Source organism: Magnolia sinica, chromosome 3 (genome assembly GCF_029962835.1).
Source record: "Magnolia sinica isolate HGM2019 chromosome 3, MsV1, whole genome shotgun sequence".
Lineage (NCBI taxonomy): Eukaryota > Viridiplantae > Streptophyta > Magnoliopsida > Magnoliales > Magnoliaceae > Magnolia > Magnolia sinica.
Window position 1 is genome coordinate 110092548 of NC_080575.1, and position 14665 is coordinate 110107212.

Genomic DNA, 14665 nt, shown 5'->3' on the forward strand with positions numbered 1-14665 from the left:
AATTTGTAATTTTTAGCCAAAAATTTAATAAGTTAACATATGATGATATGAACAAGCTCGAGCTCGACTCGAGTAAACTCGACTCGACTTGAACCACTAGCTCGACTCGAACTCGACTCGACAGCTTTGGCAAACAAGCCAAGCTTCAATATTGAGTTTGAGGCCGAGCTCGAGCTCAAGCTCGAACTCGAGTACAGCATGGACGAGTCGAACCGAGCTTGGCCCACCTCGACTCGACTCAGCTCGATGTACAGCCCTAGGTGCGATATGTAACGCGATACCGATATTTCAAACATTACTCAACCTACAACCCATTTTTACAAGAGCTTTGCCCTTTGAACATACCCAATATTTTTAGGTGCGAAAGTGGGAGGGTTGGGTCGCACAACCCTTTATCAATATAATCACATACCCTTTCAACCTCTTAGCATGTGTTTCTTCCTAGGGTTGTCTACACGTACGCTAAATACACTACGACCCCTGTAGCGTACATTACGGGGGACTTATGCTATCTACTAACGCTATGTAGCGTCATAGTTACACTACGGATGCTATTCAAAACACTGGTGGCTAGATAAAATCTACAACCCTTTTATAGCCGTTCATCATTGCAGGCCATGGATCTAGCAATTTCCGGACCCAAATCTCATCATCTAGATACTATCGAAAAAGCTCGGACAAAAAATGGGGACATGGACCACCCTCGAATGCTAGCTTGGTCCATCAGTAGTGGGCTAATTTAAAATGAGGGAGATATCACGTCTCGAAGATCATCAGTAAAAGTTACTCACCCCTGGACATGGGAGTAAATTTTACTCGCCTAGAAGAGGCTTTCTTGCCAGAAACCAAGGTGGACCGTCCATCTTAATAGAACATCTAAATTCATCTGAAATTTCATCAATGTGGGTTTGAAATGTTTTTTCCTGGATTTATCCAAATTGGGGTGTCTACAATCACATATATACTTTCATTACACACACACACATAGGGGAAAGGTACTATAAGGTCGAGCTTTGTGGACCTCACCGTGTTGTGTTGGACATCCACCCCATCAATCAAATGCGGCCTTCCATGTTGGGCCATGGACCTAAAAATTAGGCCAATCCATGACTTGGGGAGGCCACACCACAGACAACCGTTGAGAGTGGATGCCCACCCATTGAAACCTTCCAGATTGTTTAAGGGCCCACTGAGATGTGGTTCAGACATCCAGCCCGTCCACTTCATGTCCCACTTGGATGAGGGGTCACACCAAATTTCAGACCATTCCAAAACTCAGGAAGGCCCCACCAAGTTCTTTAGATGTGTTAGGCATGATTTCACATGGTTTCAGATGGTGCCGCCTGCCTGAGTTCCGGATTCAGCCGACTTTTGGGACATCCCATAAACCTGGAGGGGACCCACCAAATTCACGGTGTGGATGTTCAACACATATCATGGTGGGGCCCACTGAAATTGACTTTTAGGAAGCCCCATAAGCATCCAAAGAAAGAAAGGAACATACCCTTCAAATAACCAAAATACCCTGACCTGTTGTGTGAATATTTTGGGCACTCTTATAAGTTGGCAAGTTGTCTGATATGAGAGCATCAATGCTAAAAAAATAAAAAAAGGTTTTTGAGATGTTCTAGTAAGATAAAAAGGTTTGAACTTAGTCAATGTTTATGATCATGAACTTTCATCATTTGTTGTTATTGCAAGCTTTTTTTTTTCTTTTCAGTGTCCTTGGAGAGACATTCCATTTGTTCATGCTTCTTATAACACTATCTTGGTAACATAGTATGCCTTGTTGTGATGAAGGGGGGATTGTGAACAACACTCTTCGGCCACCAATTCCTGATCATTGTGACCCCGAGTGGAGAAAGCTAATGGAAGAGTGTTGGTCGCCTGATCCTGCAGTCCGCCCATCATTCAATGAGATAACTGGCCGGCTGCAGGTCATGTCAATGGCACTTCAGGGCAGAGGACACAATCCAGTAAACAGATGAAAAGCTCTACCTTTCCTTGCAATTCACCAGGGCTTCCAAGTGAAGGTAGATCTGAGGACAGAATATAGAGAGCTCCCATGGGAAGGTTGGGCAGTTTCAACAATCATGTCTTGGTATGAAGATGAGACGACAAACCTCGGAGACGAGCATGAATAATATCTGTAATGTTCTTCCTGCCTTTGATTGGTAATAAATTACTTTGTTTTTTTCTTCTTTTTTCTTTTTCTTTTCTTTCTTTTTTTCGTTTCTTTTTTTTTTTTTTTTGTAAAGTTATATATGTGAAAAGGGCTCATTTACGACCGATTCCTGTTCAGTTGTATCTCCTTTTGGCTGCACATCCATTGATTTAAACATGATATGATTATGAAAATGATGAAAAGGAATGGATATGTGATAAATGCATGGCTCTAGCAAGATAGGCTGTTAAATGTGTTTGGATGGGCAATTGGATTGAACTGTCCACTCGTTTGATGGACCATTCATGATAAGGACCAGATTTGAAAATTGGGCCAATCCACTTATCGGGCTGGACAACATCAAAATCAATGGAGAGCTCATGATATAAATCAGTGTATTAGTGGGACTCACCCAATGACCAGATTGGCTTGATTTTCACCTGGTGATCATCGCTGTGCATCCCACCTTTTGCATGGATTGGATATTCTCCACTGGACATGTTGGGAAAACAAATGGGTGCGTCATACACCATTGTATCTTTTTTTTTTCTTTCTTTTTTTCCTTTTTTTGGTTAGCTTGTAAGTACACACCCCACTGTCAGTACACACTTCACTGTTAGCCACCCCCACTAGGGAATCGATACCACCACCATTGTATCTAATCATTTCTCTGCCTTAAAAATCCTCCCTGACCTGAAGATTTTTACTTTTTTAAACCTTTGGATCAGCACCCCACTGATAAAAGGTTTGGGAGAACGCAACAATGACCAGAGATAACAGTCATAGAAGCAATAGCATCCAATCTAGAACATAGTTGGGGTTACTCCATACTGATCCCAGCAATTGTCCGGATCACTAGAACATGGCCTGACTAATATAAAAAGAATACATGAAGACTTTCACTTGAAAAGGGAGTAATTAGTTAATATCTATTGTCCATTTAACCAATTTTAGACAATATAAATCATTGATCGTGTCCAAGAGCCATCCCAACTGTAAGATCAGAGGGATGGTTAGATCATTTCCGCTGCTGTAGTTAAGCAAACTTGTAGACAAGTGCTGTACACCTTCAGCTTTGTGCGAAGGGTCTCTAACATTGCATAGATACGGTCAGATCCAGAGGCCCACCCATCCAGGCCTTTCACATTGTGCCTTGATCACTGTAAGTACATCACATGCATACCATCCCAAGAACATCATACTATGAAATGGCAGCCGATCAACTAGATCATCTTACTGCATACAGGCGGTACATAGGTAATCCATGGCACGTGGGATTTGGTCCACCTTGAACATGCCGTGGGCTATCAGGTGCATCGCACATGCATTAAGGAAAAAAAAAAAAAAGGTACAGCTAGAAAAATGATGGCCGCACATGGCATGTGCTGCAAATCTCTTTTCCGTCTTGCATGAATGATCTCATATTTTTTGGTTAGTATGATCTGGGACCATCATCGATTTCAATGGACCAAAAGAGGTAGGCCAAATATTGCCAACACAGACTCTATATTTCCAACCCGTCCCCTGACATTGTGAACTACATAGGTCAGACCCAAACATCACCCAACAGTAAGAAATCATCAGAATAATGCAATTTCATATCTATTCTGCATTGCATTGATAATTTCTAGAGTACAAAATGTTTAACAATGATGCCCACTTAAATAACACAAAGGACCTGCATAGTGTTGAAGACGGAAATTTTTGGTACTGCTCCAGCAAACATTACAGTTTTGCAGACACGTAACAGTCAGTACGCACGAGTTCACAGTTTGCTGTCCAAACCAACGATCTAATGGGACGCACTGGATGGTGGTTGATCATAAGCTTACCCAGATTGGGAGATCCCAACACTTTGATTGTTTGTTCTCTCCTTAACCACCTATTCCTAGACCATCTTTTGAAAGGTTAAGATCTTCTAATCTGGATGTTGCTCAAGTAATTCACCCACACATGTTGTGGCCCATCTGATCAAACATTTGGGATCACCAAACCACGGGTACAGGAACCTACAAATCAGCAAACTGCATTTGTGCTGATCAGCAGGGCCATTATGATTTGAGCGAGTCGTTCTGTATTCAAGGATCCTTGTGATCATGTACACCATTTGCTTTCTCCTCCACAACTTGGTCGTTAGCTGCATCTGGTAAGCTCTTTAGCACCTACAGTTAAATGCAGAGATTGAAATTTTTTATATACATAATTAAACAGAGGCAAATATGAGCTGTTCAAATAAGTGGGCCATCGTTTTCTTGTCTCACCTGATACAAGTACCAAGAAGCAAAAGCATCTGTAGCAGCATACTGGAGTTGCCCCTTCGATAATGCATTGGCTTCCCAGTTTCCCATTCTGATTTTGTTGGGTTTCTCCAACTGCAAACAGCAAATGAAATGGCATCATCAAACCTCTTCAATAGTTGTTAGAGCAAACTTCTGCCTACATGAGTGTAATAACCAATTACACATTGGCAGTTCTAAAATAGCATCCTAAAGCTTCAAGACCAAGACTTTTAGGCTTTATTGGTGTTGTACGATCCTCGCCGAGCCCATTGATCAGCAGCCTGAAAAAAGATGGTTCAGAAAAGAGATGCAGCAACAGTCCACATGCGACTGAGAAAAGAACGATTGGTTAGGTAGGATCTTCCAATAGGAGGATTTTGCATGGTCCATCAATGGTGGGTCACATTGGATCAAGGTATGTATCACTGAATCACGGACCATAACCGTCATCATCATTATCATCTAAACCTTTTCCCAATTAATTGGGGTCGGCTACATGAATCCTATTCCGCCATTCCACTCTATCAAGGACCATACCTTCAATTAGACCATAGGTCATCGTCTTTTCTTACTATCCCCATCCACATCCTTTGGGCTTTACCCTTGCAGTTTCAAGCCTTCAACTTGTACCAACTCATTCCTTACCAGTGAGGTTCTTGGTCTCCATTGCACACGACTAAACCATCTAAGTCTACTTTCCCTCATCTTATTACCTATTGGTGCTACTCCCAAGTTCCCTCAAATGCATTAACTTCTAATTTTATCCTTCCATATCTTGCCACTCATCCTTCTCAACATCCTCATATCAGCTACACTCACCTATAGACATGTTGTTCCTGAACTGCCCAACACTCGTCTTATAAAGCATGGCTTGTCTTATAGCTATCCTACAAAATTTCCCTAACAGTTTGAGCAGAGGCACATCTCTATTTCTCCCACCTAGCTTGAATTCTATGGGCAACATCCTTCTCAATCGCTCCACTCTCATGAATTATGAATTATGGACCCAAGGTATCGAAAAATGGGCCACACCTGTCAAAATTAAAAACCCCAGGATACCATCATATCCTTGAATCAATGATCTCTTAGCTATAGAGGGAGAGAGAGGAACTTGTTTCAACAGTTCAATCATTACCTTGGAATCCATTGGTCAACTAAAATAAATAGTCTGATTATTAACATTCGAATGGTCCCTTATCGAAGAGATTGATGAGTTATGTAGTTTGCTTCAAATGTTGTCCAATGTGCAGCCGTCGATTTCAGATAAGGATTCCTTGAGATGGTTGTTTGAAAAGTCTGGAAGATTTTCAGTAAAATCTCTTTATAAGGTCTTTGTTGGAGGTCGTGCTATAGATGAGGAAAGTCCTTAAATTCACACTCCTATAAGTTCAATGCAAATTTCTTACTAGCATATTAAATTGCAGTGTGACTTTCTTTCCATCTCATTGTGTTTTTCAAGACTTGAGTACGGAGAGGATTATTGGTGTGGGGTATAAGCATGGTGGTCTCAACTTCTTGAGACAAGGGAAGCTTGCTGCTGCTAGTCTTCCGCCACATCTCGTTCATTTGTTTCTCAGTTATGGAATTTAGAGTCCAACAAAGCATCTGCTGCCATTTGGCATGCAAGACTGTCATGTGTCTGTTAGAACTTTACAATCTCTTATTCCTCAATTTAATAAAATTAGTGATGCTTACTCTAAATGTGAAATGTGTCAGTTGAGTAAATACGTTAGCAGTTCATTTCCTATTGTTGAGCATCGTTTTGATAATGTTTGCATTGGTACATACCGATATTTGGGGGCATAGTCATGTTGCATCTCTGGATAATTTTTCTTACTTTGTTACGTTTATTGATGATTTCTCTCGTGTGACTTGGGTGTATTTGATGCGTCGTCGTGATGAATTGTTTAACTTGTTTCGATCATTTCATCAGATGATCAAGACCTAGTATGATTGTTCCATTCAGAACCTTCATTCTGATAATGGTGGTGAGTATGCCTCATATAACTTAAATTATATCTCCAAGAGCATGGCATTCATCATCAACTTTCTTGTACCTAGACTCCACAACAAAATGGAGTGGCAGAGCGCAAGAATCGCCATCTTCTTGAAGTTACTCGCTCTCTTTTGATAGGAATGAAGGTCCCTAGGTCATACTGGTCTGCAGCCTTGTTAACATCATATTATTTGATTAATAGAATGCCAACCTGTGTCCTCAAGGGAGATATTCCAATATGTGTATTGAAACCTACCTGTCCTTTGTTTATTGTCCCTCCTAAAGTGTTTGGTTGTGTCTATTTTGTGCATTCATTAGGTCCATCCAGGGACAAATTTGCCAATCGGTCTATTAAGTGTATTTTCGTTAGATATTCTCTTCAACCTAAGAGTTATAGGTGTTATGATTCATCTACAAGGAAATATTTTGTCTATGAATGTGACCTTCTTTGAAGATCGCATATTCTTCTCTTCTTCATCTGAACACACTGATGCAATTAAGACAAATCATTTTCTGCATATGCCAGTTGTTGATACTTCTCCTTTTGCATCTCCCTTAGCACCCAAGCGGGTCCTCACCTATGTTTGCCGACAGTCGAGGACCGTCTGTATCAATAGCTCCTCTTCTAGTCTCAAGTATCTTCTCTCATCCTATCCCTATTGCTAGTCCTTAATCCCCTGTTGCTTCTCGTACTCATAGTCATCATCCCACATTAAATCTTATTTCTAATTTTGTCTCTCATAAGTCTATTTGACCATCATTCGTGCGTTCTTGGCCCCCATTTCCTCTTCCATTATTCCTAAGTCAGTGCTTGAGGCTCTTTCAGTCCCTGCTTGGAAGCAAGTAACGGAAGCAGAAATGGTTGCTCTTCATAAAAATGGCACTTGGGATCTTATTCCATTACCTCTAGGTAAGAGTACAGTTGAGTGCAAGTGGGTGTTCTCCATAAAGTATCAGGTTGATGGATCTATTAAGCACTACAAAGCTCATCTGGTGGTTAAAGGCTCCACATCATTTTGGGGTTGATTACAATGAAACCTTCTCACCTGTGGCAAATTTGAATTCGGTCCGCTTGATTATTTCCTTGGCCGCCAATCTTGATTGGCCTACGTTCCGACAGAATGTTAAAAATGCCTTCCTTCATAGCGATCTAGCAGAAGAAGTGTATACGAATCTGACCCTGGTTTTCAGCTTACAGGAGAGTATGGGAAGGTGTGTAAGCTGAAAAAGGCTCTTTATGGCCTTAAGCAATCTCCCAGAGCTTGGTTTGCTAGATTTGGTATTGTTATTCTCTCCTTCGGATGTCAGGCAGATCATACAATCTCATTCATACCCAACAAAAAGGCAGAACTATTATACTGTCTATGTGGATGACATTGTTGTGACTGGGGATGACTTGGAGTTTATTGATCAAGTTAAGCACAAGTTGAGCAAAGAATTTGATATCAAAGATCTAGGTCCATTGCAATACTTTCTTGGGATTGAAGTTGCCCACTCATCCAAATGCATCTTCATATCCCAAAGAAAGTATACTTTTGATCTGCTAAGTGAGACTAGGAAATTAGGTGCTCATCCATCTTTATTTTCTATGGACCAGAACCACTCGTTGCATGCATTTGAAGGTGAGAATTTGACAAATCCAGGTATGTATCATAGATTAGTTGGAAAATTGATCTACTTGACGATTACAAGACTGAACATTGCTCAAGCTGTAAGTATTGTCAATCGATTCATGCACTCGCCAAAGGTGCCTCTCTAGATGTTGTACATCGCATATTAAGATACCTGAAGTCATGCCCAGGACGTGATATTCTTTATAAGAATCATGGACATGTTAATATTGATGGCCATTCTAATGCTAACTGGGCAGGATGCTCAACAGACAAAAAGTCTACTTCTGACTATTGCACATTCGTTGGTAGCAACTTGGTTACATGGAGAAGTAAAAAACAGGCAGTCGTATCCCAATCCAGTGCAAAAGCAAAGTATAGATCTATGGTTCATGGGGCTTGTGAACTCATAGTTGAGATCCATTATGATAGAACTAGGTTTCCCCATCACCTCAACTATTCCTATCTATTGTGACAATCAGGTTGTCATCCATATTACATCTAACTCACAGTCTTTCATGAGTGGACTAAACACATTGAGGTTGATATATATTTTATTCGAGAGAAGATGTCCTCTGGATTACTAGCTACTTCATTTGTCAAATCTACAAAACAACTAGCAGACATGTTTACAAAGGCTCTCAACTCTCCCATTTTACAAGAAATCTCTGACAAGTTGGGTATGACAGACATTCATACACCAACTTGAGGGGGGATGTTGGAATATTAAGTTGGTAGGGTCATTTATGTAAGTATGATATTAGTGGGCTTATTTGCAAATATTGTATAAAGTGGGTTGTTATGATGTAATATAGGAAAAAAAAAAAAAACCTACACATATATTGAATAAGATAATAGAGAGATCCAACATTCTCTCTCTCACATTTTTCTCCAATCTCTTGCACATTCCTCGTCTTTGGTTCTTCATTCTTCAATAAGGTCCTAATAGTGGACAAGCTCCAAAAAAGGAATATGGTCCTCCCGAACGTATGTATTATGTGTTATAAAGTGACGGAATCAGTGGATCATCCCTTTATTCATTGCTCTTTTGCAAGAAAACTGTGCAACAGCCTCTTCCACTTCTTCAGTGTAGACTAGGTGGCTCTAAGTTCAATTGGCGGCTTCTATCTGGCATGGCATGGAGGGGGGAATAGGAAAGATTGGGACTCATGTCTGGGGCACGTTCCTTATCGCAGTTCTCTGGTGCATTTGGTCAAAACAAAATGATCGTTGATTTAATAACAACCAAAAGCTTGTTTCAGTGGTCTTCCAAAAAGCGAAATCAATGATCAAGGAGTGGATCTTTGCTTCAAAGTTGCTTGAGTCATTCCCCGATAGCTGGGTTGGGTTGGGTTGGGTTGGGTTGTAATTTTATTTTCCTTTTTGTATTCTTCTTTGGCTGTGGCCTTTTAATATATTCATCATCGTTCCCAAAAAAAAAAGCGTTCGAATTGTTGAATTCCACGATCAATAATAAGGCCTCATCACAAGGATCTGTAATGTGAGTAAAATACTTCTGGTAGCAATGAAGCTGGTTGACTTGAGACAGAGAACTGATGACTAATTTCAACAGCATTGGTGTACCAAACACCCAAGAACATGATGTGCAAACTTAAAGCCTCGAGTAGAACAGATGTTGTCCGCCTAAATCACAAGCAGCATTGTTTCTGGTTGAACTTGACATGCCGCAGCTCATGATCTGAGGGGTACATTAGCCTTTCAATTTTCCAAAAGAAAAAATAGGTGCCCTCCAAACAGCCTTTCTTTCAAAATTATCAATTAAAAGCACTGGATCTGCCCAAATAGGAATTTGAGCAGACATCCACATGCACCATAAATGTAATCAATTCTAGTGATCACATCTCTTTCTTCTTTAGTCAGTTGACATGATGGATTATAGATTCCAGATTTATTTGGACATGTCATAATCTTGCGGTGCAGATCACCAATAGTGCACATAGTCTTAAACATTTTGTAAAACTAAAACATTGAAAATGCCAACTAAACAGAAGCGCTGCTACTACCCTCAAGATGGTCTATCTTCAGCTGCTTAAATCTTTACTCATCGAGTTAAGTCTCATGTTTGCTGACCAGTCCCTATTTCATATTTGGTTGGCCCCATAAGGGACCAATAAATCAAGCTTATGCATATGGCAGAAGCCTGCTTTATATCACACAATTCACACCTTGCCCTGTCTATACACCCCCCAACCCCTCAATATGGTAGGGCTTATGTGGCATTCCCATAAGCTATTTGACTCACAAGGAAATAAAAGTATCTCAAGAGATCAGAAGATTATACGTTTAATGTACAGATGAATTACTGAAGAAACAAATGCACATCAATCAAGCAGTTACACTCACAAACCGGTTAATTCACATGTTTGTCTACTTAGTGGGGAGCTCCCTTTTCTTTTCTTTTTCTTCTTTTTGTTTATGTTTTTTTTTTTCTTTTTTTTCTTTTTTTTTCTTTTTTTTGACTTTTTGGCTGCTCCCTCTACCAGAATGAGGAACTCTAGTGAGGGCTTCCCAATGAGGAGAAGCTCAAGCACTAAGAGTTCCCTCAGTTCCAACCCATAATTCTGAATTCGTAGAGGAATTGAGTAAGAGCTGACCAATCTAATCTAAGATAAGGTTTCACCAATTGAAAACACCAACTAAGAAAAGACCTTAAATGAGATTTTAATTTAGAAAGGAATGATCTAAATCGACCATTTTCTTTAATAAAACCTTGATTTAAGATCCAGCCTACCACCCTTGGCAACCAAGACGTGTGTGTGTGTGTGTGTGTGTGTCCTCACATGTGCAGTCACACGGAATCATGGGGTGCCAATGATGGCTGAGAGTAAAAGAAAGTCAAATCCCAAGTGCACAACTAGAAATTTCTGTGTATGCATGAGCATGTCATCATGTGTGCCTGTGTATCCGTTTCAGGATGAGATTTACCAAATTAAGTAAAACATGATAAATTAAAGAATAAATTAAAGAAACATGATTAATCAAGAAATACTCCAAGCAGAACTTGCTTGTCTTTCACTGCATGCTCTAAACATCAACTGTTCAAAAATTCCCCTTCACAGGTGACCCGCAATAGTTATGCTACAGATCCATTTGAGGCTTTACCACGCAAACATGGGAGTCATGTTGGTAATCATGTTTCAGCGGGTTTCCTGCTATTTTGTGTAACCGGCTACTCAAGCATGACTTTCATATTAGCGATCTTCTTTCTTGGAATTTGATGAAGCAGTATATGTTCAACCAAAAAGAATATAGGAATCTAATGTATTTTCAATGAATAAAAGAAAACCCTAATGCTGCAAATTCAATTATCTAAATCTCAAGTAGAGTATGGATTACTCTATTAAATACGATTAAATCTAACTTGAGAAAGAATAGAATAAGTTAAACAAATATTAGAATTACCACACAAATAGCTTGAAGAGGGCCTGAATTTCTCTTTGACTTTTAGAAGGATTTTTTTGTAATTTTTCGTTATTGAAATGAATGAGAGAAGGCCTATATTTATAGCCAAAGGATTTAGAAATTCGATCAACCTAAAATTCAGCTCGGCTGGCCAGATTCCAACGATTGCGATCCAACGACTCTCGGATTTCGAGGTATTAGAAAAAACAAATTTTCGGCTGGCCTGAGCTAGAATTCAGCTGGTTGAAGCTCCAATTCGGTTGGCCACATACAGGGTTCGGCTGGCCAAATCTCCCTGAATTCCAAAGAAATCCATTGCTGGAAACTTGACTGAACAAATTTTTGGGCTGGCCAAATGTCAAGTTCAGCTGGCCAACCCAAAGTTGGAATGGCCGAACTTGCAAAGCTAGCAACTACCCATCTATATAACCTACTGTGCTGGCTCACCTTTCTAGGCATGCATGTACTAGTTAGGTGGGGAGTGAATACTGGGGTGGGAAACATGGGACCATGTTAGCATTTGAGCGGTGCCAATGGGAGCCTCAGCCATGGCCGGTTACAAGAACCCAGGTAAAAGAGCACACAAACTCAGGTAAAAGAGCACAGAACTGGTGAGCACACTATCACAAAACTTTTGCCAATATATAATTTAGACGCCTCTGGGAGAAAGGCTAAGATGATGATGATTACAATGACAATGATTAACCAAGAAATAGAGTTGATAAATAATGGATATGTTGAAATACCTGTTTACAGGTGAGCGTTTCAGTTAGTGAACCAAGGCTCCACTTCTTGGGAACTCCACCAAGCTTTATATTTGCAAGGCCAGACAGGTCTTCCAAGGCTTTGATACAGACATTATAATCTTTCATAACCTTCACTGCATCATTGGCTATACAAACTCCAACCTTGACATGTTCAAATCAAGCACTGTTTATAAATATAGGTATATGGAGCCCATCGATTCTAGAGCGAGTTGTGTTCTGTTATTGAAAATTTTGGGAATTCCGAACATCATAAATGTGATTAACATACCTTGACAGATGTGCTGTCCTCCAAAAGAGATTGCAGAATGGGAGGAATCCCAGAGTGAATGATGTGCATCACATAACAGTTATCAGTGCCCATGCATAACTGCAGAACCGAAGCCTTTCCTTGGGCTTCTCCTGCAAATTTCATTTTTCCTTCAGTAGCACTCCAACAATCTAGGTTTGGTTAAAAGTGTTCAACCTGTACATGCAATCAGTTCTGCACACTCCTATTTGATAGGAAACAAATTCTGATGGAAATAAAGGTTTTAGCCAATGTTACCAGTATTTTGCCTCAAGGCTACCCAGGACCATCATTATCATTAGTAGCAGTAACGCTTTTCTTTTATTGTAGACTTGCAGTAAAAATCCTTAAGAAACTTGGTCATGTACATGTGCATACACGTGGAGAAGTGCATGTTAATGCGTTTAACCACTACAAAGATACAATGACACAAGGGAACCCATGATGCTGCCACCACCATGCCAATAAGTGATAGCAATAGAATGGACAAACACCAGCACCATCATGCAGATAAATCATATAAATAAAGCTGACAAACGCCACCACCACCATAAAGAAAAAGAAGAAGAAGAATTTTTGTAATTGTATGAAAAATGGAAGTTAGGCTCAAAGGAAATCAAACAAATGGGCCAAAACCTCATTTTTCAGCTTACTAAAACAACCTCGCCTGAATGTGGGCCTCCATTCTATGTCAAGTCCAAGAGGAATTTGATCGATATTTGGTTCATTCGCTTTAATTGTCTCCAGAAGCTCCATTGTGGCCTTCTCTACTTCACGAAATGTTCTACAGTATACAATGCGACCCCCAAATCTCATCACGGGATATTTCACCTGTGAGCTAACTGCAACGAGGCATTGAAATGCAACAATGTTATAAGTTTATAACAAGGGCAAAGATATAAATAAATGGAGACTATTACTGACAATTTTCAAAGTGTCATTTTCATTACATATATCAATGACTTGGGCTATGGAACATGCATCGATATCGTCGATGGAGACTATTACTGACAATTTTCAAAGTGTCATTTTCATTACATATATCAATGACTTGGGCTACGGAACATGCATCGATATCATCGATACTATTGCAGATACCAGGGTATGTATCGCTTTCTAAGGTAAACATTGAGAAAAAAGGTGGAATTTCTCAGGAGATGTTGAAAGACACTTTTTTTAAGGTTTCCCACTTATGACTCAAAATGTTACAAAAAACAAACCTGCATAACAGGTTTCCATTCTATAGGGGCCTAAACATGCCTCGTTGAACAAAAGCAATGCAATTATATCCAAAATAAGTTCATATCATTCAAATATCATAACAATGCAAGTTATCAAAATTGTAATTGTATAGCAAATCGTTATAGACGTTGAATCATATCGAATCGGAAACCATATCATAAATCACAAGATTTTCTCTAATCTTCTTTTAAAAAAAAAAAAAAAATCTGAAAAAATATACATAAATCAGAAGAAAAAAAATAAAACTCATCAATTATCCATTTTCCATCAATATTCACCAAGAAAGTAAAATATGTCATGATATTGGTAATTGAGAACTTGTACACGATATACTTATCATGATAGTGTTGAAGGATTCTTGTGTTTCCTTTATTATGATTTATCTTTCAAGAAATTTAGCTTAAAAAACATACAAGTATCCTTTAATGATTTAACCCTTCTTGAGTGTAGAATTGTGTTGGAAAAACGGGTATTCATTTTTGTGGACCAAAGAAAACAATATTGTGATTTCTTTGTTTTGGGATTTTGAATATCAAAATCCCCAAATCTCCTCTGTTGTGAAGAACAAAATAAAACAATTGACCATTTTTTGAATGATTGTTAAAAGCCCCTACAAATTTGAAAACATAAAATGGAAGCCAAGTTTAAAAATGAAGAATACAGGTATAGTTTGAATCGTAAATCAGGATTTGAATAATAAATCGTAGGATACAAATTATAGAATCATGGGATTCATTTAAAAAGGGATTGAAGGTGGAACTCAAATCATTTTTCCTGAGATTCAACCCATATCGTAAATTGTTAGTTGTATATCGTAGGATTTTGGCAACTATGGATGCAACTAATAAAATAGAAGGCTAGGAAATATTGGCTTTAGGCTAGGAAATGGGAAAATATT

General features: G+C 39.3%; 2 protein-coding genes across 8 annotated transcripts in view; one reads left to right on the top strand and one right to left on the bottom strand.

Moving 5' to 3' along the window:
* Nucleotides 1–2199, top strand: part of LOC131240683 (uncharacterized) — a 31944-nt gene extending 29745 nt beyond the window's left edge. Inside the window, exon 8 of one of the 3 annotated variants that reach the window (XM_058239080.1) lies at nt 1781–1952. In XM_058239080.1, coding sequence (XP_058095063.1) covers nt 1781–1812 — 32 coding nt within the window. In that variant the 3' untranslated portion in view covers nt 1813–1952. Of the gene's footprint in view, nt 1–1720 lie in introns of all 3 variants that reach the window. The other 2 variants (XM_058239078.1, XM_058239077.1) reach the window with 2 other exon arrangements.
* A 1831-nt stretch (nt 2200–4030) lies between these two features.
* LOC131240684 (3'-5' exonuclease-like) overlaps nt 4031–14665 on the bottom strand; it is a 33127-nt gene continuing 22492 nt past the window's right edge. For 4 of the 5 annotated variants that reach the window (XM_058239082.1, XM_058239081.1, XM_058239085.1 and 1 more), the window contains 5 exons: nt 13179–13367; nt 12508–12638; nt 12219–12380; nt 4426–4536; nt 4031–4326 (listed from right to left, as the gene is read on the bottom strand). In XM_058239082.1, coding sequence (XP_058095065.1) covers nt 4243–4326; nt 4426–4536; nt 12219–12380; nt 12508–12638; nt 13179–13367 — 677 coding nt within the window. In that variant the 3' untranslated portion in view covers nt 4031–4242. The remainder of the gene's footprint in view (nt 4327–4425; nt 4537–12218; nt 12381–12507; nt 12639–13178; nt 13368–14665) is intronic. The other variant, XM_058239083.1, reaches the window with a different exon arrangement.